This window comes from Ahaetulla prasina, chromosome 1, assembly GCF_028640845.1.
Source record: "Ahaetulla prasina isolate Xishuangbanna chromosome 1, ASM2864084v1, whole genome shotgun sequence".
NCBI lineage: Eukaryota > Metazoa > Chordata > Lepidosauria > Squamata > Colubridae > Ahaetulla > Ahaetulla prasina.
The window spans coordinates 315,021,779-315,048,366 of record NC_080539.1 but is presented as its reverse complement, the minus strand read 5'-3'; the positions used below and the strand labels follow the sequence as shown (position 1 = coordinate 315,048,366).

Below are 26,588 nucleotides of genomic sequence, written 5' to 3'. Positions count from 1 at the left end.
AATCAAAAATTTTTGATGTCAGATAGCATTTCTCAGACCCCCAGGAAATCTATGTTGCCTGTATGTCATTGTGGTGGGATTGTGATCAAGATAAAGGGGTTGGAAGAGGGAGGGGGGTGGGGGACGGAGGGAGAGGGAGGCATTTGTGGAAATTTTCTGTAAAACTTTTTAATAATAATTAAAAAAAAGATAAAGAGAGATGGACTGCACAGATAGATAGGTGGGATGATTATTTCAATGTTTTAGAAGAAACCTGCAAAATCCAGAACTCTCCGGGCTACATTCCCAAATGTTGCTGACCTATCCAAGAATTGTAACTAATCCCAGTTTTAGAGAGATTTTGTTAAACAACCCCACCTCATAAGTTAGAGAAGTGAAAAATACTTAACATGCCTCTGCTCCAGATTTCTGCTTGCCAAGGATTTTGTTTTCTTGGAGGTTGCCACGCTTGAAGATAAGATTGCTATTTAAGAAAATTAATTTTTATAAAACATTTCTGTTAATTTAGGAGAGCTCTGCTAACATCATGTTTGAAGCTTGAGTGTGGAAAGGACAAGCCAGACATTTACAAATAGCTTTATATCTCTGCATTTTACCTGTCTGACTTACCTGTTTTCACATCTTAATTATTAAATCGCAGGAACCATTAGCATTAGCAAGTGGAGCTTTACCAGACTGGTGTGAACAGATAACTAGCAAGTGTCCTTTCTTAATTCCATTTGAAACTAGACAACTATATTTCACATGCACAGCATTTGGAGCATCAAGGTGAGAACTTTGCTCAAAATTATTTAATTTCTTAGTTATTCATTCTAGTGTATAACAGTTTTTTTTAACATGAACGTCATAAGCATTGGTTTGTTAGGGGCGAATAATCTTAACATTCATAATATCAATCTTCAATATTTTACAGAAAGTGATAAAAGAGATGCTTATCATTTTAAACTAAACGAATGCATTTATTTTTCTTACCAGAGCAATTGTGTGGCTACAGAATCGACGTGAGGCAACAGTTGAGCGAACACGAACTACAAGTACTGTACGAAGAGATGATCCAGGAGAATTCAGAGTTGGGCGCCTTAAACATGAAAGAGTCAAAGTTCCACGTGGTGAATCCTTGATGGAATGGGCAGAAAATGTTATGCAAATTCATGCAGATAGAAAGTCAGTTTTGGAGGTAAATAAAAATTAACAAGACAATCAATCTGCGTATCCACAGGTCTCTCTTTCTGGAGTAAAGGGAAAAGAAGTTTTACTTTTCAGCCTCGTATGCATATTACATAGGAAACAAAAATTAAATTGTTGGGGGAAGTATGCTGACTCTGTAAATCTCTTAGGGCTGAAAAGCGGTATGTAAGTCTAAGTGCTATTGCTGTTCAGTCTCCCATTTTCATTCACTGGAAGTCTCTATTGATTGTCTCTTCTGTAAGTGAAACAAAGGTTATCTATAGAAGGGCAAATCTGAATGCATCCTCTCACTGCTCTTTCATCTCCACTTCTGTGTGTTGTAAGATAGATAACATTTCCCTTGGAGCTACTTAAAGCTTTTGTTTTATTGATTTTCAGGTGGAGTTTTTAGGGGAGGAAGGAACAGGATTAGGGCCTACATTGGAGTTTTATGCATTGGTAGCAGCAGAATTCCAGAGAACAGAATTGGGAGCATGGCTCTGTGATGATGATTTTCCAGATGATGAATCACGACAGGTATATTTTCTTTTCAGAATAAATACAAATAAAAGATGTACTATGTAACTTCAATAACATTTTTCTCCTTTGCCATTTTTTTTAAAAAAAAGGTTGATATCGGCGGTGGATTGAAACCTCCAGGATACTATGTACAGCGATCTTGTGGGCTCTTCACAGCACCTTTCCCACAGGACAGTGATGAACTTGAAAGAATTACTAAACTGTTTCATTTTCTTGGGATTTTCTTAGCTAAATGTATCCAGGACAATAGACTTGTAGACCTGCCAATTTCTAAGCCTTTTTTTAAACTCATGTGCATGGGTGATATTAAAAGCAATATGAGTAAACTGATTTATGAATCACGGGGTGACAGAGACTTGCACTGCACTGAAAGTCAATCAGAAGCCTCTACAGAGGAAGGACATGATTCCCTGTCAGTAGGAAGTTTTGAAGAGGATTCCAAATCTGAATTTATTCTTGACCCACCAAAACCTAAGCCTCCAGCATGGTTTAATGGAATCCTAACATGGGAAGATTTTGAACTGGTAAACCCTCACAGAGCAAGATTTTTAAAGGAAATTAAGGATCTTGCAATTAAGAGACGTCAAATATTAAGCAACAAAGGCCTTTCAGAAGATGAAAAAAATACTAAACTTCAAGAACTTATGATGAAGAATCCATCAGGTTCTGGACCTCCACTTAGCATAGAAGATTTAGGGTAAGGGGATTTTTCTTCTCAACTTGTTTTTGTAAATGTTGGTTTAAGGAATTAGCATACCTACTTTAAAAATAGTGTAAACTACATGTTTTCTAAACAAAATCACATAAATATAATTCATATTATTTGCAGCATTACCTTACAATTTGATTATATTGAAGTGTTGTGTATATTTTTTATTTAAGTGCCTTTCTGTTCATGTATATATTATTTTTCATTCGGTATTAAGTTATTCTTCAATATAATGAAGTTATGATTATGAATAGATCATGCTAGATAAATTTTGCATGACTAGAAAAAGTTAATAGATTTTTCTTCCTTGTAGTCTTATTATTCAATCAAAGTAACATGAGGTTCAGGATAAACAAAAAGTGCAAATTTATTCAATTACAATTAGTTGATAAAAACAAGCTAAAAATCAAATCCATGCCAAAAGGCATGGATTTTTTAGAGAATTCTCTAGTTTAAAATCTTATAAAAAACTGTTAGTCATAATGAGTAGATGTATTTTCCAGTTCAGAACTTCTGGGTCTCTGTATTGATCTCAGAAGAAATAATGAGAGACAATGAATTTTTCCATCTTCCTTAGAATTTCTTGAAGATACTGACTGAGAATCAGAATTGGATTAGATAGATTTTTGGTCTCTTTCATCAGAGATAAACTTTTATTCTTACAGTTGGATATAAGAATGAATGTGATATTATTTATAAATCCATATTGCTGTGACTCTTATCATGGAAATACTGTGATGCTTCCTGATACTTAGTTATCTGTAAAAAAAATAAGTTATGATATACTAATGTTACTTTTGTTTTATAGTCTTAATTTCCAGTTTTGCCCTTCATCCAGAGTTTATGGCTTTACAGCAGTGGATCTCAAGCCTGGTGGAGAAGATGAGGTAATAAATAATTTTAATATGGGAATTCAGTAGTGTGAAAAAAAATTAATTGAATTATTTATTAAATTAAATTATTAAATTAAATTAAATGAACCCATTACAAGTGCAAAATAGCCCTTTTTGAATACAAGTGGTTTCTAGCATGAAACAGACCACTTTGAGAGAAATTTGGTATCAGAAGAGGATAAAGACCTGTTTCAAACTTGAGACACTAGAGCATCCCATCTGAGAGTATTATGGAAAGATGAGCATAATAATGTCCACATACGTGACTGAAGATTCTATACAAAGAGGAACCTGCAACATTGTTTAATTTCTTTTAGGCTAGATGTCAGTTATACAAAGTCCATTGTCCATATTATAATACATCTTTATAATATGCAATTCTTTGGAACTTGTGAAATGAAAGGAAACAGTAGGAGAGGATTGATAGGCACATTTGTGCTCTTATGCACGCCCCTTATAGACCTCTTAGGAATGGGGTGAGGTCAATAGTAGACAGATTTTGGTTGAAGTTTTGGGGATTTTGGGAAGAGACCACAGAGTCAGGTAGTGTATTTCAAGCATTAACAACTCTGTTACTGAAGTCATATTTTCTGCAATCAAGTTTGAAATCTGAGGGAGTAAAAGGGATGTTAATGCTGGGGTGTTAATGTGCAGAATAGCATTATCTGTAAGCTGGATCCATACTCTTCCTGTCTCGTTTTAGTGGCAAATAGGGTGTAAGCACTAGATATAGGAAAAAATCAACACTTTTGAGGAAAAGCTTAATGCTGTAATGTTGAAGCCTTGGAAGATTCAAGAGGAAAAAATATCTGGAACCTTTTCCAGGATGATTTAGGCCTGATCATGAGACATAAACAGGTGGCCTCTTTCAGGCCTTGGGACACAGTGCATGAGATTCCTCTGATTATATTTTCTGATGTGTTGTTTGGATTGCAAGGAGAAATTACTATGTAATTATGTTGTTATTTTGAAACGTACTGGTTTAATTTATTATACTTACTTATGTTCTCTGTTTCATGAGGTGCCCAGAGTTGGTTGGGCAATATCAACATAGATAAATAAACTAAAATCAATAAATCTGCTATCTCTACCTATTATCTAGAGCAGGGGTATCAAAATCATGGTGTCACAGTGGTGTCACATGATATCAGGACTTTTTTCCCCTTCGCTAAATGGGGCAGGGGTGGCACGTGACACATCTGGCCCATGAATCGGGAGTTTGACAGCCCTGATCTAGAGAGTCAACACTTTGAGCATCCCCCATTCCCAAGATAGATGGGATATAGTTGAAATAACAGTACCTATAGTACCTCTTACTCTGTGGAAATCTTTTCCTGTGTAGTTCAAATTATTTTGTATTTTTGAAAGCTAGTTTAAAACAAGACAATTTCATGTCTTTGCCCTGAGTTCAGGGAGGCACTAGTATAGCACAATATAGGAAGCGGTTGTCTATATAATATGACATTTAAATTTTTTGAAGTTTTCAGGGCCTTGAATCCTTTAGGATTGTTGCCAACCAGAGGTTTTATTAAATATATTTTAAAAATCTGTACTCGGAACAGCTTTTTATAAAAACTACAAATATTTCACAACATTTGCACTCTAGTAGAGTCCAATATTTCTTTAAAAATCTTCTTTAATGTAACATAAGTTTCTTTTGTCCATTGACAATCTCATTATAGTTGGTAACTATGGATAATGCAGAAGAATATGTGGATTTGATGTTTGACTTCTGCATGCACGCTGGCATACAGAAACAAATGGATGCCTTCAGAGGTATGTAATTGTTTATTACTGACAAATAAGAACATAAATCTCTTATTTAAAAGGGAGATGGGGATCTTGGCAAGAAAAGAGGTATTGCTTTTAAGTCATAGTTGGAATTTCTAAATAAACTAGTGAGAGGATTTTCTTTTCAGTTAAAATTAGTGGGTACCAGATGATTTTGGACTCATGTAACTGTAGACTGACCAATGACTAAAAATATTTGGAGTCTTCAATATATGGAGAGTCAAATCCTAAGCTAAGTTAACTGTAATGAAATGATAATATTTATTAATTTAGCTTCTGTGCCATTCATCTCATCAAAGGCGGCTCTCATGAGAAAGTTTATTTTAGTGTACTAAGAACAACAACTTTTAAAAACATTCCTACGTCTTCTAAAGTTTTGCTGAATTGGTTTCTATACTGGTTTTTAAAAGAGAGAGAGAGAGAGAATTTCAGATGATTTGCCAACATACTTGTACAAGGAGGGTATTACAATAAAAGAAACAAGACTATGTTTTCTGATATACATCTTCAAGCATGCTCACTTTTGCCTTGTTTTTTATTCCTATAAAGATGGCTTCAACCGAGTCTTTCCAATGGAAAAGCTAAGTTCCTTTAGCCATGAAGAAGTTCAGATGATTCTTTGTGGTAATCAGTCACCCTCCTGGGCAGCTGAAGATATAATTAACTACACAGAACCTAAACTTGGTTATACTCGAGACAGGTACTTCATCAAATAATAGCATATTTCTATTGATTTTAAGATTTGGTCATAAAGGATAATAGTTTGGAGGAATAAAAGAAGAAATCAATCCAGAACCATTAGAATTGTGAAATTTTAGTTGTTATACTTTCATATTTTTACCTTACAAGGAATTTCCCATCACAGAACACCTAAATTCTCATAAGTGGTAGATTTATAACTTTTAAGATATTATATATGTACTATATTTTAAGCAGTAAATATTATCTCATGTGATTGAAGGGTTTTTTTTACAATTTCGTTGTAAACTTGCCTTCTATAGACAAAGCCCTAAGAAGCTTTCCTTTACCTAATGCATCCTATTTATCAAAGGTTTAATCTTTGACTTTTAATTTGATTTGATATGTGAAATGGTCTTGGAGAATTTTAAGAATATACAGATTTTGTCCTAAATATTTTCAAATCCCAAAGGTAATTGAAATTAGGTACATTATGTAAAATTATTACTAATTACTGCTTAATTACCAATAAAGGAGAATATTTGTAGCTCAGGATTGAAATGAGGGTTGTTTTGAGCTTGGTTGTTTTCATGCAGATGGGTCATTACCCAATCTAGGTAACATCATCACTGCTAGTAAGGAATGGCGTTTACTATTTACTGTTAGTTTGTTCGGCAGTTCCTTGATTGGGGCATTGTGAACAGTAAACAGCCCAAGCAAACTACTGCTAAGACCACTCCCACCAACACTGACAGGGCGAGCCACTTGAATATAAATTGAAAGCAAACCCCATTCCTTACTAGCACTGATAATATTATCTAGTTAGGATAATGAAACGTCTGCAAAAAAAAAAATGTTCAGAGAGCACCAAGAAGCTCTTACTGCTTTAATTCTTGATTGTGAGCTAAAATAAATGACCCCCAAAATAGAAAACCTGTTAGGTAAAGAAATGAGTTGAAAATAATACTGACACACTACAAATATTTTTAGGTAGGAAGAAACAAAAGTGTACCCTAAAATGGGGAATATAGCATTAAAAGAAATGTTGTGACTCCTATAATCCATGTTATAGTATTATGATCTGTAGATATATGATCTGTAGCAAATTCAGAGCTTTGTTAATAAATTAATGCTGGTTAAACAACATCCGAAACAGTATATTGGTCTTGTTCAAATTAAACCTTAAATACTGTGTCTAGTTCTAGATACAAAACCATAAGAGAGATTCAGACAAACTGTAACAGGTGCAAGGAACAGTACCAAGGATTATTCAGAGGCTGGAAACTGAGTCTTAGGAAAGACTGAGGAAAGTAGGTATATTTAGCTTTGAGAAAAGATAAGCAAGCTATAGTAGCACCCTTTTAAGTACCTGAAAAGATATGAACTCCTTTCGCATTCCAGACTGCAAGATACGGAAACAACAGTCTTAGGCTTATAGAAAGGCAGCTTCTGACAAAATATTAGGAAAAATACATCCTATGATAAAGAGAGAGAGATGTGAAACTGCTCACAGAAGTTGACCTCCCCTTGTTGGATATCTTTGGATTTGACAATCCAAATAACTCCCTTCTGCATTGTAGATATCAAAGAAAGTGTTACCAGTGGTACTTCAGCTCAGCTGTCTCTTACTTTCTAAATTGATCAGAAATCTGACCTCCCGAGTTTCAGGTCTTTCATTGCTAGTGAGAACAATAGCAGGACAGTGCGAGTGATAATAACACTCCAGGAAAAAATGGTGGTGTCCAGGACTCTTGTTTCTGAGGTAGTGCAATGTTGGTATACGGTATAGGGACCAATTAAGGATCCTGTTCATATTCCGCTCAACTTGCCATATGACTGAGTTTCTTCCAGAGAAATCTGATCTTATTGTCAGTCTGGTTTGGAATCCTGCTTGATGTTGATGCTTGGAGATTCCATATTCTATGGCAGGGGTAGTCAACCTTTTTATACCTACCACCCACTTTTGTATCTCAGTTAGTAGTAAAATTTTCTAATCGCCCACTGGTTCCACAGTAATGGTGATTTATAAAGTAGGTTGGGGGAGGGACGCCTGCTACCAGCTCTGCTTGTCAGTTACAGCTGGGTGGTGTGGGGGGAGATGCGCGAGCTATTCCGGGATGAGGCTCTTTTGTTTGCAGTCACACTATAGCGCCATTTAGTTTCACTTACATAACGTGAACTAAACTTAGGCGCGGGCGATACAAATAGTATTTTCAGAAATTTAAATTGTCACGGGGAATTTTATGAAAACCTAATGAAAATGTTTTTAAATAATGCTCTAAAAAATTTTTTTAAAAGTCAATTAAATTTTAAAAAAAGGAAAGTGCTTCAGTATCGGACAAAACCCCTACCGCCCACCATGAAAGCTGGAACACCCACTAGTGGGCGGTAGGGACCAGGTTAACTACCACTGCTCTGTGCCCTAGTGGGAAAGAATTCATGTCAGTCATAGGCTTGCTCAGAGTCCTTTGGGTTTGGTGACCACAACAAATTTGAATAGATCATCAATAACATCATCTATGTCCTAATACAAATCCTATATTAGATCTGGTCTTTTCTCAAAGCTGCTGGTATATGATCTGTAGTTGTATAACATAGTAATGAGTCTTTTGCTACAGTCAGACCAGTCTCTGCTCTGAATGTGGCTTATTGTAAAGAACCTCTGCATGCTGAGAAGACTGATTAAGGTGGTTTGCCTCAGGTATCATGGATCCAGATGAATTCTGGTATGTGCTTTGGGATTTTCCCAGCAGTGTGGTAGACAGTTGTATCAAGCTAATGGAACACGGAGACAGCCAAACATTTGACAGGATTTCCCTGATCCTTCCCCCTATTTGCCAATCCCAGGTGGCTCCTTAATTTATGTAGGAAATCAAGTGACAGAAAAGATGCCTGGAGTGCCAGTGAAGGAAGATCAGAACTTGAGTTGAACACTTAAAAGCTCCCTTTGAATTTATGTTATGGCAATAAAGGTGGCACAGCATTCATATTACTCCAACGTTACATTGACAGAGGCTGCATTAATTTCCCTTTTGAGAGGTCTCCCTGTGGGCTGCTGCAATATTTTGCTGCAAGTTGTTGAAATGTCATCATGTCTTGACTATATAGATGAAATTTGATGAGGTGACTGGTGTAGAGATTTATTTATTTATTTTTGCAATATTACTTTGAATACATTTCAGCTTGTTAGTTCTCCTCAAAATAGATGGGAAACTGCAGTTTGAGCCCTATTATTCATGGATTCTTTCATGCCCACCTCGCTGGCTGCTTTAGGAAGCTGTATAGGCATCTCCTTTGGTAGACATGCATCTATCTTTGTGGTTCTTGATCTCTCAGTGGCTTGTGACACAATGCGAAGGCAGTAAATATCATATTTTTATAGGTCTGTTTGCTTTCAGTAGATATTGGCAATCTTGTAGGTTTTTTTTTATCATAGATTGTTTTACATTGGAAATCTTCCAATGTTGTGGAAATCTAATAGTCTGTAAGAACAATTAAATAAAACATTTCAATTCTAAATACAACACTATCCTCCCAGTGGATAACCGAAGCAGGCTTGCATATATTTAGTTTTCTGTGTTGGACTGAGTATTAATACTATGAGATTCTGGAAATTATTGTAGATCAGAGAGACAGTTGGATGTGGTAGTTAAGATATTGCTAGAAATTGGGAGACCTTGACTTCTAATCCTCCCATAGGCAACGTGGCTTTGGGTCAATCATTCATTCTCAGCCCAACATACTTCCAGATTTGTGAGGAAACATCCAATTCCGTTCTTTCAATACCAAGTGTGGTTATTTGGACCACTCAGATCTGGGATATTCCATCTTTGAATTTGGAGGGGTAGCACTTCTCCCTTCAAGGTTGGTGCAAAATTTGGGAGACTCCCTGGACGTTCAGCTCCTGCTTGAAAACCAGGTGTCAACTGTTGCCAGCAAGACCTTTGCACCTGATGCACCACTTGGATCCTTACCTAAATCAGACCACTGTTCATGTTCTAATCTCCTTGTGACTTTACTACAACAATACGCTCTACATGGTGCTGGACTTAAAGATCAACCAGAAGCTTCAACTGGTCTAGCATCCTGCGGTGCAATCAATGATGGGCATGTTCAAGTACTTCTCTACAACCATTTAAAGTTACAATGCTGCTGAATGAGTGGTACTTACAACCCGTGCTTGAAGTCAGGCTGTTAGCTGTCAGCAAACCTGCAATCACATGAGCGTGAACTGGGCCTTTGGCAACCAGCTTGCAGTGTTCTGGGGGATCACATTTGCAACTTCTCCTGTGGTTCCTCACAAACAAAATCAATGGGAAAACCAGCAGAGAAGGTCGTAAGTCAGTCCTGCAAATTGCTCCCGCTCCTGCGGCTTTTTCTCCTGTATGGCCACAGCACCTCCAGAGCACGTTCATCTGCCTGCCTGTGGCTTCCGTCTGCGTATCCATCTCCAGCAGCAGTAGCCACTCTGGCCTGTCTGCCCTTGCATGGCACCACTCCCACACATCCTCCCAGTTCCCTGGGCCCAGCTGCTTTTGCACCACACCTTGTCTAGCCGCTTATCCACCCACCAGCCTGTTTGCAAATGGTATAGGATTTGTAATTCCCTGCCGGCTTTCCTATTGACTTTGGAACCTGACAGAAAGTTATGAGGAGATCCTTAATGACCTTTGTTTCTTGCTTAACAAAGGAAACTGGGATTGCTGTTACTAAGTGATGTGGTCATAAGACATTGTGCTTTACAACTGCATTGCTTAGAGATGGAGATTCCAGTCTTAATTACTGTTGTTAATGAAATACTACCTGTAATGCCTTTGCTTTGCAAGCTGCCCTGTTTGCCAGTTTGCTTCCAGTGTGGCTCAAGGGGCTGGTGGTTCCTAAAAACAGTATGGTATCTAATTAGTTGAGGGATCATAGTATCTGCCCAACAGTCTTGCAGGGTTGGCGCACTCCAGTTTCCTTCAATTAAATATCTATGGAGATTCTCAGTTGTCCAAGTCATGGTTGTCCCAAAGGTGCCTTTTCAAAAGGCAGCTGGATTTTCTTGTTTTTCTTTGAAGACATTTTGCTTCTCATCCAAGAAGCTTCTTCAGCTCAGTTGACTCTTGAAAAAGCACCTTTGGGACTTCAATTAAATAGCGTTGTCTATCAAGACCCCAGAATCATGTATTCTTCGTAGCATCCCCTCACTTCTGGAACAAGTTGTCATCCCCCCTTCTCCAAGTACTGGATGTCCCCCATTATGCTGTTGTTCAGAAAAGTGATGAAGACTCGGGTTTTCATTCAGGCCTTTATCATGAGAAAGTGATATGTGTGTAACACTTGCTGTCTTTTGTTGATTTTGTTATAATTACTTTGATTGTTGAGACCCACTCAGAGTCATTGGAAGTCAGATGACACATAAGTTTAATATATTATTAAATAAAAAGGAGATACAATTTTAATAATAATATAATTTGGAAGCAGACTGTACAATACAGGATATGCCACCTTTGTAACACTAGTTATGTGAACTGTATTGGCTCTCAGTGACTTTGGATATAATTTAAGGTGCTGCTTGTCATCTTTAAAATTGTCATGAAGCCAGGTTACTTACATGACTCAGCTGTGATTTTTAGGGTCCTTTAGCCTTCTTTTTAATGGATCTGTTAGTTGGTTTTTAAATTTAGTATTTACCTTTTTGCTTTGATGATGTGCTTTATTTTAGCCCTGGGTTCCTGAGATTTGTAAGAGTTTTATGTGGCATGTCTTCAGATGAAAGAAAAGCATTCCTCCAATTTACAACTGGTTGTTCAACACTTCCCCCAGGAGGATTGGCTAACCTACATCCTCGTCTCACTGTTGTGCGCAAGGTAGGAACAACTTACAACTTGTCTGTGCGTTGTGCATCTAGTTGTATTGTTATAAGTTGTCTTTGAGTTAACTCATTCAGAAATCTGCTTCTGTCTGGCTTGTGCTAGATACCTTTTCATAGTAATTTGGCCATTAAATAGTGTCATCTATCAAGACTATCAGAATCATGTATTCTTTGTAACATCCCTCACCTCTGGAACAAGGTCCCCCCTTCCCAAGTACTGAATATCCCCCACTATGCTGTTGTTCAGAAGAGTGGTGAAGATTCGAGTTTTCATTCAGGCCTTTATCATGAGAAAGTGACACTTGCTTTCTTTGGTTGATTTTGTTGTAATTACTTTGATTATTGAGATCCACTCAGAGTCATTGGAAGTCAGGTGACATACAAGTTTAATATATTATTAAATAAAAAATATATTATTAAATAAAATGCCTTCCAAATGTGGGGCTATAATTCCAACATTTCTGAAATGCTGACTAGGGATCTGATGCTTACCCAGTTGGTAAATGTTTAAACTGAAATCAAAGTTTGTAGTATAGTCTCTGTTCTCTTTTTAAATTACATTATGGATATTTATTCACAGGTTGATGCTACAGATGCAAGTTACCCGTCTGTGAATACCTGTGTGCATTATCTTAAATTGCCTGAGTATTCCTCCGAAGAGATTATGCGAGAACGCCTCCTAGCTGCTACCATGGAGAAAGGCTTTCATCTCAACTGAACTGATGTTCTGAAATGGGATATCTCAAACTGGTTTTGCATTCATACCTAGTGAAGCCTCCTGTGTTGTTGTGCAGAAAATACAATCTCCATGCTGTACTCAAATGAGACTTGCCTTTTTCCCCTATCCATGAGGCTTTTGGAAACACATGGAATAATTTTGTTAGCTGCTAATGTCAAAACAAATCCCAATGAATTACATAGCCAGCAAGAAAAAGGCAAGAACAGTGTGTGAAGCTTCCAAGGGCTTGTGCAACCAGAAGCTGAAGCAAATGTTTGACTGTTCCAAAGAGCAGATCTGCAGATTTCCAGTGTTTACTGATTCAAGATTTATAACAGTGCATTTGTGTAAAGTCTACCGTTTAATACCCTGTACACTACAGTTCCATCATTGATCCTTGTTTTTCCTGGCTTTAAGCTAAATGGTCAGAAACTTGCTTCCTTAACTTAGTCAATGGGCATCTCAAGCTTTCTTTCCTTTCTTTAATGGTGCCTGCACTGTTGGAGTATTCTAGTGTTGGGGTAGGGTATTTGCATATAATCATGCACAACCGTTTATTATTATTTCAAGTGGGAATATATTTTGATTTCTAAATACCCCGCTATAAAGATCCAAATCCTCAAATGTGTGTTCATGTATGTATGTGTGTGTGTGCGCGCGTGTAACTCAACAATAAAGCTTTTAAAAGACACTGGTTACTGGTGCAAGGCACATTTAAAGCAAGTTTTACTTTATGTTGTATTTCCTTTGTATATTAAAAACATTTATTTAACTTGTTGCAGTTTGAAGTTTAAAAAGAAGATTTTCATTGTGTATGCTCAACAATAATCATTAAAATGTTTGCAGCGTACAAGTCTTTGGTTAGTATTTTACTAATTCCCCCAATACACTCAAAACTTAACAGAATAACAGAATAATAAAGTTGGAAGGAACCTTCCAATCCAACCCCCTGCTCAGACAGGAAACCTTTTACCATTTCAGAAAAATGGTTGTCCAATCTCTTCTTATAAACCTCCAGTGTCAGAGCACCCAGAACTTCTGGAGGCAAGACATTCCACTGATTATTTGTTTTAACAGTCAGTTAATTTCTTCTTAGTTCTAGGTTGGTTCTCTCCTTGATTAATTTCCATCCTTGTTCTGCCTTCAGGTGCTTTGGAGAATAGATTGACTCCCTCTTCTTTGTGGCAGCCCCTTAGATATTGGAACACTGCTGTCATATCACTTCTTTCATTAAACTAGACATAGCCAATTCCTGCAACCGTTCTTCATATGTTTTAGCCTCCAGTCCCCTAATCATCATTATTGCTGTTCTCTGCACTCTTTCTAGAGTCTCAATATCTTTTTTATATCCAAAACTGGATGCAATAATCTAAGTGTGGTCTTACCAAGATTATAAAGTGGTAGTAACAACATAAACCTGTGGCACAGTGGTCAGAATGCAGTATTGCAAGCTAACTCTGCCCACAGCCTGGAGTTCGATCCTGATGGGGCTCAAGGTTCATTTAGCCTTCCATCCTTCTGAGGTCTGTAAAATGAGGATATAGAATAGAAAAGATTGATATAGCTTGATTTATTAATTCAGCTTACAATTGTGAAAAAGGAAACATTTTTGTTGGGAGGCTATTAGCAAATTTCAAAAAATTAAGAAAGAGCCGAGCTGTTGAGCAGCTGAAATTATTACTTATTTATATTTTGGCCTTTTTAGTTCAGAAGCACTGGTTGTAATGAAAATGTATACACGTTCTTTCATCATCTGGGTTAGGGGCCACTTTATACAGAAAAATAATCCCATCAAAGTATTAACCAATACTTTAGCCGTACTGACTAAAACAATACAGAAAGAACAAATTATGTTAATAGTTTTTGAATGGATTGAATAATGCCCATATTCCTCATTTAAGATACTATAATAGTAAAAGCAATAGCTCTTAGACTTATATGCCACTCCATAATGCCTTACAGCACTTTCTGAGCGGTTTACAATGTCAGCATCTTTTCTATTAAGTCACTGCAACTTGTATCTTCTCAACATTTTTGTAATGTTTTTTTGTCCCTAAGCAGATCCTTTTATCCTTGCTTACCTGCAATTTCAATATTTATTCCAGAATTTGAAAACATCGTTTAAAGATTATTATTTTTTTGTTACCTTGTGTTAGACTAAGCAAATTAAAAATGCTTATCATCAGCAGATTGAGCTACTTTGCTCTTCACCCTTCAGAACAAACAAAAAAGCAGTGGTCCAAATAAAGATACTTGGGGACCTGCTTTGTTAAGTTCTTCCACTGCAAGAATTACCTGTCTGCTTTCTATTACAGCAGAGTTATTTTCCTGGGTCCTTGGAAAAGACAAGAGTTGCATGTCTTTTCCAGTGTTTATGACAATTATATTCACTTAATTGACAGAAAAAAGAAAGCTCAGCCAAACATTAGAAGAGTCAAGTAGTTTCCCTTTATCAGTTAATTATTAAGTAGTTCCATTCTTCCAAAAGGTGCCAGATTGTGGATTCTGAGGTTTTGGACAACTATCACATATACCGTATTTTTTGGAGTATAAGAAGCACCTTTCTCCCGCCCTAAAAGAGGGTGAAAATTTGGGTTGGTCTTATACACCAAATGTAGCCCCGCCCAGCCTCTCAATGGAGATTTCAGAGGCTGAAAAAGCAAGGCGCAGAGCTCACAACCAACAAACCTGTTGCTAAAGTTCACCTCTGGGAATAGCTGATTGGGGATATTCCAGGAGGCCGATCCACCCGCCAATCAGCTTTTTTCTTATTTTCCTCCCCAAAAACTAAGGTCCATCTTATAATCCGGTGCATCTTATAGTCTGAACAATACAGTACTTGCCTTTTTGACAAAGATTATAGAGATAGTAGTTCTGGAACTGCTAGAAAAAGCATATTCAGTCATCAGGATTCAGCCCTGAGTTTCAAACAGCAGCAACACTGAAAACTTTGGTCAGCAACCTGCGTTGAGGCCTGGATAAGGGTAGTATACATATCCTTGTCTTTGAACCTCTCAATGGCTTTCCTGATGGACTACACGGCTGGATTGAAGAATGGGGGCACTGTTTCACAATGGTTTCATTCTTTTCTCATAAACCAGTTCCAAATCAGTGGTGATTGGGGAGGATTGGCTGCTCCCTTGCAGAATGCTGAAGGCAGTCAGGTCTTTCCTCCATTAGTTAATAGCTATATGAAGCCTTTGGGAGAAGGCTTCATATAACTATTGGAGAACTGCCAACCTAGCAGTTCAAAAGCACTTAAAAAATGCAACTAGAAAAATAGGGACCATTTTGGTGGGAAGGTAACAGCGTACCGTGCGCCTTTGGCATTTAGTCAAGCCAGCCACATGACCATGAAAACATCTTTGGACAGCACTGGCTCTTCGGCTTTGAAACTGAGATAAGCACCGCCCCCTAGAGTCAGGAACCACTAGCACATACGTGCGAGGGGAATCTTTTACCTTTTTATATGAAGCCTTTGGGAGAACTCATCTGGAAACTGCTCGTCACAACCTCAAGCCCCACTAGAGCTGATGTCAATAGTTTGTCCCAAAGCCTGGAAAATTGGGATTTGGTTGGGAGAGAGGCAGCTTGAACTGAATGCTACTAAAACAGACCTATTGTGTGTAATCAAGGTTCCTCTGTCCTCTGTATTGTTTCTGCCCCCGAAGGAGCAGGTCCTCAACTTGGGTGTCCTCGTGGCTTCAAGGCTCTAGATCAGCAGATAAAAGCTATGACCAGGGAGGACTTTGCACAGCTCCTGCTAGTGCACCAATTATGACTTGTCTTAAGGAAAGAGATGTGATTGGAGGTCTATGACCTCATCATACATATAGACTACTGCTGCAAAGTGTTCTACATGGGACTGCTTTTAAAAGATCACTGGAAGCACCAGTTGGTGCAAAATGCAGTAGCCTCGATGCTTGCTGGTGGTCATGTATTACATCTATTTTGCTGGCAATGCCAAGTCCTGTTTTAAACTATAAAACTCTTTGTGTCTTGGTGCCGGGCTATCTTCAGGATCTCCTGTCTCCGTTGAATTTGCCCAACCTCTATGAGAAGTGGTCCCCCACTTCTCATAGATCGTCCCCCATTTTGGGGAGGTCCTACTCAGTGATGGGATTGAAATAATTTAACAACCGGTTCTCTGCCTTAATAATTTCTTCCAACAACCAGTTAACCAAACTGCTCAGAAAATTAACAACCGGTTCTCCCGAAGTGGTACGAACTGGCTGAATCCCACCACTGGTCCTACTTCAGACCAGTCTGAAGAGTGGCCTCCTGCAGGAAGTATGTCTTGCCCCCAACTTCAGTCACATTTCAGAAGCTCTTAAAAACAGATTTCCTGGAGGTAATTTATGGGCAGATGCCAGATGCTATTTGTAAAATACGTTTTTGTTTTATTGAGATTTATATTTTCAATTTTTATTTGTTTTTTTATGTTGCAAGTCACGAAGAAGCTGCTTTTGATTGTGGCAAGGTAAATGATCAATAAAGAAAGACACACACATCCATATTCATATATAAAGATTAATTTAATTCCTCAGGCAGATCAAAAACATTTGGCATGGTAGTAAAAAATGTAATTTTACAAGAAGGTGATGAGCGCTAAACATTGGCTTAAATAATCTTTTACTCAATCTTTTAGCCCGAAAACAATTATTCACAATTTGGCAAAAAACTCAAAAACTGTCCTTTGTATTTGAAGAATATTTTCAAATATGTACAATATTATTTTCTGGCTTGTTTCTTCTAGGTTTCTGCCATTTTATCAAGAACCAAAAGAGGTGCAAGAATTCTGGTTTTGTTGGTTTCTGCAATGCAACCATTTAGAACCATTTCATCCAAAATTATATGCACTCTGTCTAATTTGAACATGATCTGTATTCATATATCAAGTTAAGGTTTTGTATTACTCCTTCAAGCAAATAGTATGAACTAAATTGCAAAATATAATATTTCATCAGTGCATTTATTTCATGTTTGGACAACTTAATTTAACTTTCTAATCAGATATTTCAATAGCTATGCCAAATTTATGACACCATGATTTATATTTCAATTTGGAATTTGCAAGAGTACATGAATAAAAAAAGAAACTTGAAATAATAAAAGCAGATGTTTGTAATATCAGTTATTACTGCTGACCTGGGACTGAGAAATACTTGAATTCATTTTATGAAATCTAATGCAAAGGTTTCACTATAAAATAATTACCCAAGGGGAAAAAAAATTTTTTTTTACAGGAGCTTATGGAGGTTCATCTTTCAGAAATAGATCAAAAATTTGATGAAATGGAGAAAGAAATATTGGATTTTAAAGATATGGTGGAAGAACAGAGGAGGGAGATGAAAAAATTAAAGGAATCAATTAATCCATTATTGTTATCTAGTATTCAAACAGAGGAAAGACTGGAAGAAATTAACCAAATTAATTTAGATTTGCAAAGGAAAATAGATGAAGTTCAAATTAATTTGAATTTAGAAAATAAAATAGACGATATTCAGGTTAAGGTTAAGGTTCAGGTTAAGGTAGATGCCTTCCATTGAGGACCTGTATACTGCACGAATCAAGAAGAGGGCCGTGAAAATATTTGCAGATCCCTTGCATCCTGGACATAAACTGTTTCAACTCCTACCCTCAAAACGACACTATAGAGCACTGCACACCAGAACAACTAGACACAAGAACAGTTTTTTCCCGAAGGCCATCACTCTGCTAAACAAATAATTCCCTCAACACTGTCAGACTATTTACTGAATCTGCACTACTATTAATCGTTTCATAGTTCCCATCACCAATCTCTTTCCACTTATGACTGTATGACTATAACTTGTTGCTGGCAATCCTTATGATTTATATTGATGTATTGATCATCAATTGTGTTGTAAATGTTGTACCTTGATGAATGTATCTTTTCTTTTATGTACACTGAGAGCATATGCACCAAGACAAATTCCTTGTGTGTCCAATCACACTTGGCCAATAAAAATTTCAATTCAATTCAATTCTAGGGCAGATGAAGAAAGGGTTATATTACAATATAAATTAATGGAATATGCTATAAGGGTGAGAGGATTAAAAGAATGTAAGGAAGAAAATTTGAAAGAGATTTTTATTCAGGCCTTTGGTCAGATAGATGGAGTGGAACCAGAAGATTTTGAAGTTAATATTGAAAAAAATTATCGTGTTAATTCTTGGTTGGCAAGGCAGAAATGTTTACCGAGATATGTGGTTATTTATTTTACAAATAAGAAGATTAGGTATGGAATTTTGCAAGCATTTTATAAAAATAAATTTCAAATACTAGGACAAGATATAATAATGATGAAGGAAATTCTTCCTAAAATGTTAAGAAAGAGAAAAGAATTTGCCTTTTTAGTGGATGAGCTTAAGAAACATCAGATATATTTTAGATGGGAGATTCCAGCTGGCTTAACAGTGAATTATAAAGGAAGAAAGTATTTTCTTAATACAGTTTTTAAAGCACGAGATTTCTACACTAATGTATTAAAGATTGGGAACCCTTTATCGATAGATGTTAAGTTGAATAGTGAATAGATGGTGGAAAATGTGTAAGATAGAAAATAAGGGGAGTGAGAATGTTTAACTTTATTATATATGATTATGGTTAATTTTTGTAAATGATTTATTTTGGATATAAATGTGTAATTTTAGGGGTACTATTTGATATATTTGAGGTATAAAGGAATAGGAAGATGGAATATTGTTTAATTTTGGAGGATAGATAGTAAAATTTAATTTGGATTAAATATTATATTTGAGAGATGGATGTAATGTTGTTATATGGTTAACTAGAATTTAATTGTTATAACTGATATATTTTGGATAAGTTATAGGTGTAATTTTAATAATGTTATTTGATATAAGTAAGGTAAAGTGAAGATTTTAATTATTACAATTGATATATTGTGGAGATAATATAGGATTAATAATAATATATGTAATCTGATTTGATGTATGTAAATGATACTGAAGATATGAAAAGATGGATTATTGTTTATCCTTGGAGGTTGGACAGTAAAATTTAAAAAATTAAGTTGGAAATATGAACTATTCTTGAGAGACTGCTTAAGGAAGAAAGACATTTCAGAAGAATCCTTGGTGAATATTGGAAGATGGAACGTTGTTTTGGTACTGATTGATGAAGGTTGGATATTAAAAACTATGTACTTTAATGAAGAACAAATACGAACTCAATTGGAAATTTCTGAGATCGGGGAGTCGAGGTTTTAAGGAGTGACTATGGATTATGATTTGTGTTATATTTTAATTTTTGACTGTTAGTTTTATACCCTGTATTCGGTTCTGGGAAGTCCTGTGGGGTGGGGGAGGGGAGGAAGGAGGGGAGGGAGGATGAGGTAGAAAATGGATTGATGGTTAATGTACGAGATGATTGAAGATGTATAATCAATGTAAGATCGGAGCTGCCTGGCTATCATTTCAGAATGATGGGAAGGAAGGAAGTAGAAGAGAGAAGGAGGTAGGAAAGAGAAGAGGAGGAAGAGGAAAGGAAGGAAGAGGGATAGAAGAGGGAGAAGAAAGGAGTAGGGAGGAAGGAGGAGAGGAGGTAGATAAGAGAAGGGGAGGATGGTCGTGGAAAGTAGAAGAAGGTAGAGAAGGGAAGAGAGTAGGAAGGGGGTGGTGACCGGGCAGGTCTGATTAATTGTATATGATGGTACATTAAATATGTTATTGGATATGAATGCTAAAATAAAACTTTTTATAAAAAAAAATAAAAAAAATAAAATAATTACCCAAGCTTATATTATTTTTATAATAATAATAGTGAGCTGGCCATGTTAGTGTTCAGAAAACTAATGTTCTCTTATTCTCATTTTTTTCTTTCAAACTATATATATTCAGATATATTCAGTATGTATAATATTCAGTCTCAAAGATTTGCATAACTTACGAAATTAGCTTCTTTGATTCTTTTAAATATTTAATTTATTGTCAATATGCTTCAACCTTAAGCATATTTTATCAAGGGAGATGATGTGTGATGTTACATCAGCTGGCTAGTGTCTTCTCCAATAATCTCTCTGTTACAAACTTAAAGGAATTTTATTCTGAATTAATTCTCATGGCTCTTCTCCTACAATGGCTCTGAGAAATTATAATTTGAAATAAGTACTCAAAATTCTGTAATACAGATATTTGCCCCCTATCTTTTCTTGAAGAGTAGCTTCCAGAGCTCACTCTCTGGAGACTGTAATAAAGCAATTTGATGACAAGTATAAATGAGATGGTGTCCCTATTGAAAGCATTATCTTAATTACGTACATAATTATACATGCATTCCACTAAGAGTCAAACATTCTGGACTTTCAAGTTAAATCTTGAGTTTTATTATAAAAACTGCACAATTGGTTTAGAAAGGGGAGTTTTGTATCTCTATTTAAAACTAGTGAATGGGTCTATTTAATGTATTGTGTGGGCATAGAATGCTGTTTGCCATTAAAAGCTAATTATACAGGAATAATTCAGGTATTTCAATACTGCTAATTCAGCTGTCAGAAATCTAATAAATGCTACCATTTCCTGGTGGATGGGGAAACCAGGAGGATCTTTGGATAGATCTCCAAAACATGATAAAGCTTTAGGATTTGATGGGATACACACAGTGCATTCCATTTTACAGTTCAAAAAGCATCTGGAGAGGTAGTTGGGAGCTGATATGAAGGAAACCCTAAGAGGTTTCTTCATCATATCATCATGATGTGTGAGCTAACCACACCCTGCTAAGCAGCATTCCACAACTTCATTCCAACAGCAAGTATTTCAAGAGCAAGTATTTCATCTGCTCTTGACAACCAAGTGACTATAACTTCCTCTTCATTCTCTCAGTCTTCTTTTGCTCACCTTGTTCTAAGTAAGCACTAGAGCAGGGGTCTCCAACCTTGGCAACTTGGCAGCTTTACTGGCTGAGGAACTCTGGGTGTTAAAGTCCACAAGTCTTAAAGTTGCCAAGGTTGGAGACCCCTGCACTAGAGCAACCAACTGCCTTTTTTATTTTGATTTATTTATTTTGGTGCAGCACACGTTCTTAAAAATATGTGTTTAGAAGATGATCATTTTGCCCCATTTTAAACAATGAAATTAAAATTAGCATTTTTTTCCAGTAAAAAGAGATTGGCATCAATTTCATCAGGAACATGTATTGAATGGATAGGAACTGGCTTAAATAATAATACATACCGGTACTACTTTATATAAAGTGTTTGTTGAGAACTGAAATAGATTACTATTCTTCCCTATTATAATGGGACTCAGCATGATAACACAAATCACTGCCGTGAGTGTAGGGTTGATCTAAAATTGTGGTTGGCTCTGTATCTAAATGACGTGATCAGAAAGGAACCCTGTTAATAACTTTTTGAGTGTTCTTTGTCTATACACCATTTTGTGTACCTTGATCTCCTTGAATCTCAAACAAGCCTTCGTCTGACAATGTCACAGTTGGTGCATTTACTAGAATGGTAAATCATCATGAAAGGATCATGAGAGGATAGTTCTTCCTTCAGCAGACATCACTGAAATGTTGGCACTTGAACAAAACATATTAGATGCCTACTATGGAGTAGCAAGCTTGGGTTTTGGTATTGATTACTTTGTGCACCTGTTTCTCCTACCTATGAGTCATATATTTTTTTAATCTCTAACCCACTTCTTCCCTTCAAATGTTCTAACAACCTTTTGTGCAATGTGCAGTGACATGTTTGTTGCAAGTAAACAGTGTACAGTTGTTCAGAAATCAGTTCTAGTATGTTCACTAGGTTTCACTTCAGCTGTCTGGGTGCAGAATTGCACTGTAGTGAACAGTCCACTATCCCAGGTTCAACATATTTAGGTTACATTTTCAAAGAGAAATGTTTTTCCCCCACAAGCATTTAATCCATCTCAGATATTAATTTGCTGTAGCAGAATAGTAATTTAAACTATTGAAATTCAAGTTACGTTTAACTACGCTCCTCCAAATCTTTCCTGCTATATAAAAAATTAGGACTCTGAATTGTTCCTCTTAATTTTTTTTTTGTGAATAAATATTGCATTCCTAAATTAGTTTTTCCAGCATTATCCTAAAGAATTTTCTTCCAATATTTTCAGGCACAAAGCTGTGAGCTTGTCAAATGTTAATATAATAAAGAACTTTTAATTCTATTCTATGGAGAAAAAGGTTTATATCCCAGCAATTTATAAAGACTTACTCTTTGTATCTTATTTTACATTTTGCTATATTGGAAAGTTTTTTTATAAAGGTAAACATAATTGCTACTTCCTTTTCCTAAGATGGTTTCCAACTTTTTGGTTAATCTGTTTTATGCCTTCAAATCAGTCTTGACTTCTGGTGACTGCCAGGACAAGTCCCTGCAAATTTCTTGGCAAGTTTTTTTTTAGAAGTGTTTAGCCCATAACTTCTTCCTAGCGCTAAACAAAAGTGACTGACCCAAGATCACCAGCAAGTTTCATGCCTAAGGCAGGAATTGAATTCTCTGTCTCCTGGTTTCTAGACTGGGTTTTAATCATTACATCAAATTTCCCTGGAATCCCCTTGTAGTTTTCAAACCAAGTACAAACCTGGCACAATCCTGCTGTGCTTTTAGGGCATGCCAGTACTTCCATCCAGTGATGGGATTCAGCCAGTTCGCACCACTTCGGGAGAACCGGTTGTTAACTTTCTGAGCAGTTTGCTGAACTGGTTGTTGGAAGAAATCATTAGGGCAGAGAACCGGTTGTTAAATTATTTGAATCCCACCACTGCTTCCATCTGCAAAGATAAAGCCTAATTCCTAATAAACTTCCCGTTAGAAAATCCTGCAGGCTGGCATAGTGTAGTTTTCTGAAGTTGAACAATTTCCTTACCTAAAAATCAACCACTCAAAAAACTAAAAATGTTTTGATTTAATTGTTGAAATTCGGTTATTATGTATGCTCTTGTCTTTTCTTCCTCTCCCCTCCCTCCCCACCTCAAATGTTTGCAGTAAACTCTGTTGTTGAGTGTGCTGCCTGGAAATTTTTGTATTGTGCTATTGGTTTTTTTTAGTTATAAAGTGTTTATGTGTTGCTACTATTGGTATTTACAGACTACAGGAATGTCAGTGACTAGGTTGGAACACTAGGTAATCAGGTTTGGGAAGGAATAGGGTGCAACAGAAGAGATAGCAAGTGGCAGTAAGAAGGAGAAAGAATGAAGGCAAAGGAGAAGACAGGATGATCTGAACAAACTAGAAAAGTATCTTCTGGGATGGACAGTAAAGAAATCTTCTTGATTGTTTGATCTGTCATATGGGAAGCTGAGTTTGCCAGGGCCATGAATCATGAATGTGTCTTGGCTCCTATTAGAGCATAAGTGGCCAGGAAAATGGAGAAAACTAGAAGTTTTCAGAAGAGTAGCAACTGTGTGGAGATGCCAAGAAATAAGTTCCAGAGGAAATGCAGTAAAACAGAGAATTTCATTGAACTCAATTTGAAGCTGATGACAAATGAAAGATTCTGACAGTTTGGAAAATTGGCTACAAACATTTAGAAATAATGTGGGAAATACGAAAGAACTGATATTTGAAGAGACAGGGCTCACAGATGAGGATTAATGGGTTAAGGGATTTTGCACCTTCAAGTTGATATGCAGATGTGTGGAATTTGATGAGAAAGTGGGATTTTGATTCCTGAGCGCTACACGTCCACCTTTAAGTTATAATAGGTCGGCTATTCCATTTGGAACTAGGTCAGTAAGGGCAATGGAACCTTCCTGAACAGGAAACAATTTCCCACCCAAGGAAGGAATGACAGAAGGCACCAAGCTGGTTATGACATGACAAAAGAAATGCGCAATTTTGTTTCACTCCAGCTTTAAACACCTCTGTCTCCTCCCAGAAACTTTTTGATTTGCTAGACTGATCTCCTTGGCTGCCAGATAAATTGCTCACAAGGAAGTTGCTACTTGTGCTGAATCTTTCCAGATGTCTTAGACAATGTAGGTTCCTTTGAACTTCTAGAGATAGAAGCAGCAGGAGAAAAAATCTGGGTCAGGATCTATGACCTTGATTCATGTCCTGCTTGGCTCACTGTGGCTGGTGAGGGACATTTGTTTAGATTTGGGAGAAGATTAATGACTTTTTAAAGGAGAGGATAATGCCCTCTGCCTTGAAAGAAATGGTGATGTATACCTTGCTGAAGAACCCATTTTTTGATCTAACTGTATGAGACAACTTTCACCTAATTTCTCTTCTGGGGGAAAACTGTTGCAGAAAGTGTTGGCACTATAGTTATAGATTGACTTTCCCAGGCTTATGGTTCTGGAAAATTTCAATCTAACTTCTGCGGAGAGATCTGAGGTAGATCAGGAGTTTGTAGCCACTATGACAGTCAAGGGTCTATCCCAAGTCATCCAGAACCCATCATGGGATAGTGATCATACTTGATCTGGTTTTCTTTAAGACCAACGGCAAAGTGATCTGGGGAAGCTCTCTGTGGTTCCTCTATCATGGTTAGATCATCCCCTGGTAACAAAGAGATACCACTTAAGGATAAAAGAAGGAGGAGCTTACAGTTGAGTAACACACAGAAAAACAAATTTAGAAAGGATCTTCCATAATTAATTCGAAGTATAAAAAGATAAGAGATTTGTACTTTCCGATTTGCAAGATTCTATTAATGTAGCCTTATAATAAGGTAGAATTAGCTCATCTTATTGTGATTCCTGCCTAGTCTACTTGGGACACTGACAGGTGCCAAATTTAATGTGGATCCTGTGAAGATGCTTGGGGAACAATCTTGCCCCAATATCTAGGAAAGGTTTAAACCTGTACCTAAAAGTGAACAAGGTCCTTATAACTGTAAGCTTGGTCACCTGCTCATTAGATCCATGTCCCTCCAGGTTGGCAAAGTTTGCCAGGAAGGAGATGTACGTGTGGGTTCTATGAAGGTGAATTCAATCTTGAGAGAACTCTTAGATTTAACAGTTAAACTGTCAATGAAAAAAAAAGGCATAGTATTTTTCTATCCAAATTCCACTTATGTTACCCCAGTTCCTTTAATTTCAGTGGTGAAATTTAGAGGCATGGTTTATCATTTGGTTGATGTTGCAAAAACAGCAATCATAGACTAAGAAACCTTCCAAAACATGTTGCAAATCACCTGGAGATTTATATCTACATTCAGATTTATCTTTCTTCTATCCCTAGTTTAAGTGAATATTTTAAACTGTGAAACTAGTTATCATGCAAATAATTACCGTGTTTTCCCCAAAATAAGACCCTGTCTTATATTTTTTGATCCCCGAAATAAGCGCTTGGCCTTATTTTCGGGGAGGTCTTATTATTTGGGGGCACATGGAGCAAGATGGGGCTCCTCTTGCTGTCTTACCTGATTTCCAGCTCTGCGTTTAAATATTTTTGGAGAGGGCTTATTTTCAGGGGGGAGGCTTATTTTAGTGCATGCACTCAAAAGCACGATTGGGCTTATTATCAGGGGATGTCTTATTTTCGGGAAAATGGGGTATTTTATTATTACCATTTAAGAAAGTGTCCACTTTGCTTTTTTTTGGCCCTTCAGATTTAAAATAATGAAAAGATAGTAGAAATAACAACAACATACGCAGTTTCTCAAAATGCAGCACACAAAGGATTTTAAACAACTGGGTCAGTTTAAAAATCAGAACAGCATGACATTATTAAAGACATGGTAGAAAAGAAACCTTTCCTGCTCTTCAAACTCAAGGGATGGAGACAAATAAATCCCTTTTAGGGGCAAGTCCAACAGGAATAACTTTCTAAAGGTGGGAACTAGCTCCAAGCCTGGAAAAAACACTCCTTCAAAGGAATAAGAATAGGTATCACACACAGGCAGACTACAAATGTGTGTATTTAAAGCGTAAGAGTTTTCCAAATTGATAATAGCCTTCATTAACTAAGGTTTATACAGTAATGTGCTGATTTTCTATTAGTGTCTGGAATGCTTTTTTATGATTTGTACTATACATTTTTATATATGCAAGTTTGGAGTTAATTCCTAAAATGATTAATGCTCAGTTGGTTAAAAAGTTGGTTAAAAAGAAGGGATAAAGCTTCAAAATCCCAATATTTATAATCATGCCACCTTTCCTTTGTGTAAAATCTTTGTGACCTTTAACAACTTACCACAATTTTCACATATTTTATATTCTGGTTCAATATGATATAGCTTTAAATCAGGTGTTGGCCGAGTAGTGTG

General features: G+C 36.6%; 2 protein-coding genes across 17 annotated transcripts in view; one reads left to right on the top strand and one right to left on the bottom strand.

Moving 5' to 3' along the window:
* HECTD1 (HECT domain E3 ubiquitin protein ligase 1) overlaps positions 1-13,206 on the top strand; it is a 72,137-nt gene extending 58,931 nt beyond the window's left edge. For all 9 annotated transcript variants that reach the window (XM_058162194.1, XM_058162191.1, XM_058162197.1 and 6 more), the window contains 9 exons: positions 641-768; positions 976-1,177; positions 1,567-1,704; positions 1,797-2,404; positions 3,225-3,303; positions 4,992-5,085; positions 5,650-5,800; positions 11,486-11,630; positions 12,216-13,206. In XM_058162194.1, coding sequence (XP_058018177.1) covers positions 641-768; positions 976-1,177; positions 1,567-1,704; positions 1,797-2,404; positions 3,225-3,303; positions 4,992-5,085; positions 5,650-5,800; positions 11,486-11,630; positions 12,216-12,353 — 1,683 coding nt within the window. In that variant the 3' untranslated portion in view covers positions 12,354-13,206. The remainder of the gene's footprint in view (positions 1-640; positions 769-975; positions 1,178-1,566; positions 1,705-1,796; positions 2,405-3,224; positions 3,304-4,991; positions 5,086-5,649; positions 5,801-11,485; positions 11,631-12,215) is intronic.
* Positions 13,063-26,588, bottom strand: part of AP4S1 (adaptor related protein complex 4 subunit sigma 1) — a 46,042-nt gene continuing 32,516 nt past the window's right edge. For 4 of the 8 annotated variants that reach the window (XM_058162216.1, XM_058162213.1, XM_058162215.1 and 1 more), the window contains exon 7: positions 13,905-17,234. In XM_058162216.1, the coding sequence (XP_058018199.1) occupies positions 17,106-17,234 (129 nt within the window). In that variant the 3' untranslated portion in view covers positions 13,905-17,105. Of the gene's footprint in view, positions 13,879-13,904; positions 17,235-19,722 lie in introns of those variants that run through there. The other 4 variants (XR_009152608.1, XM_058162220.1, XM_058162219.1 and 1 more) reach the window with 4 other exon arrangements.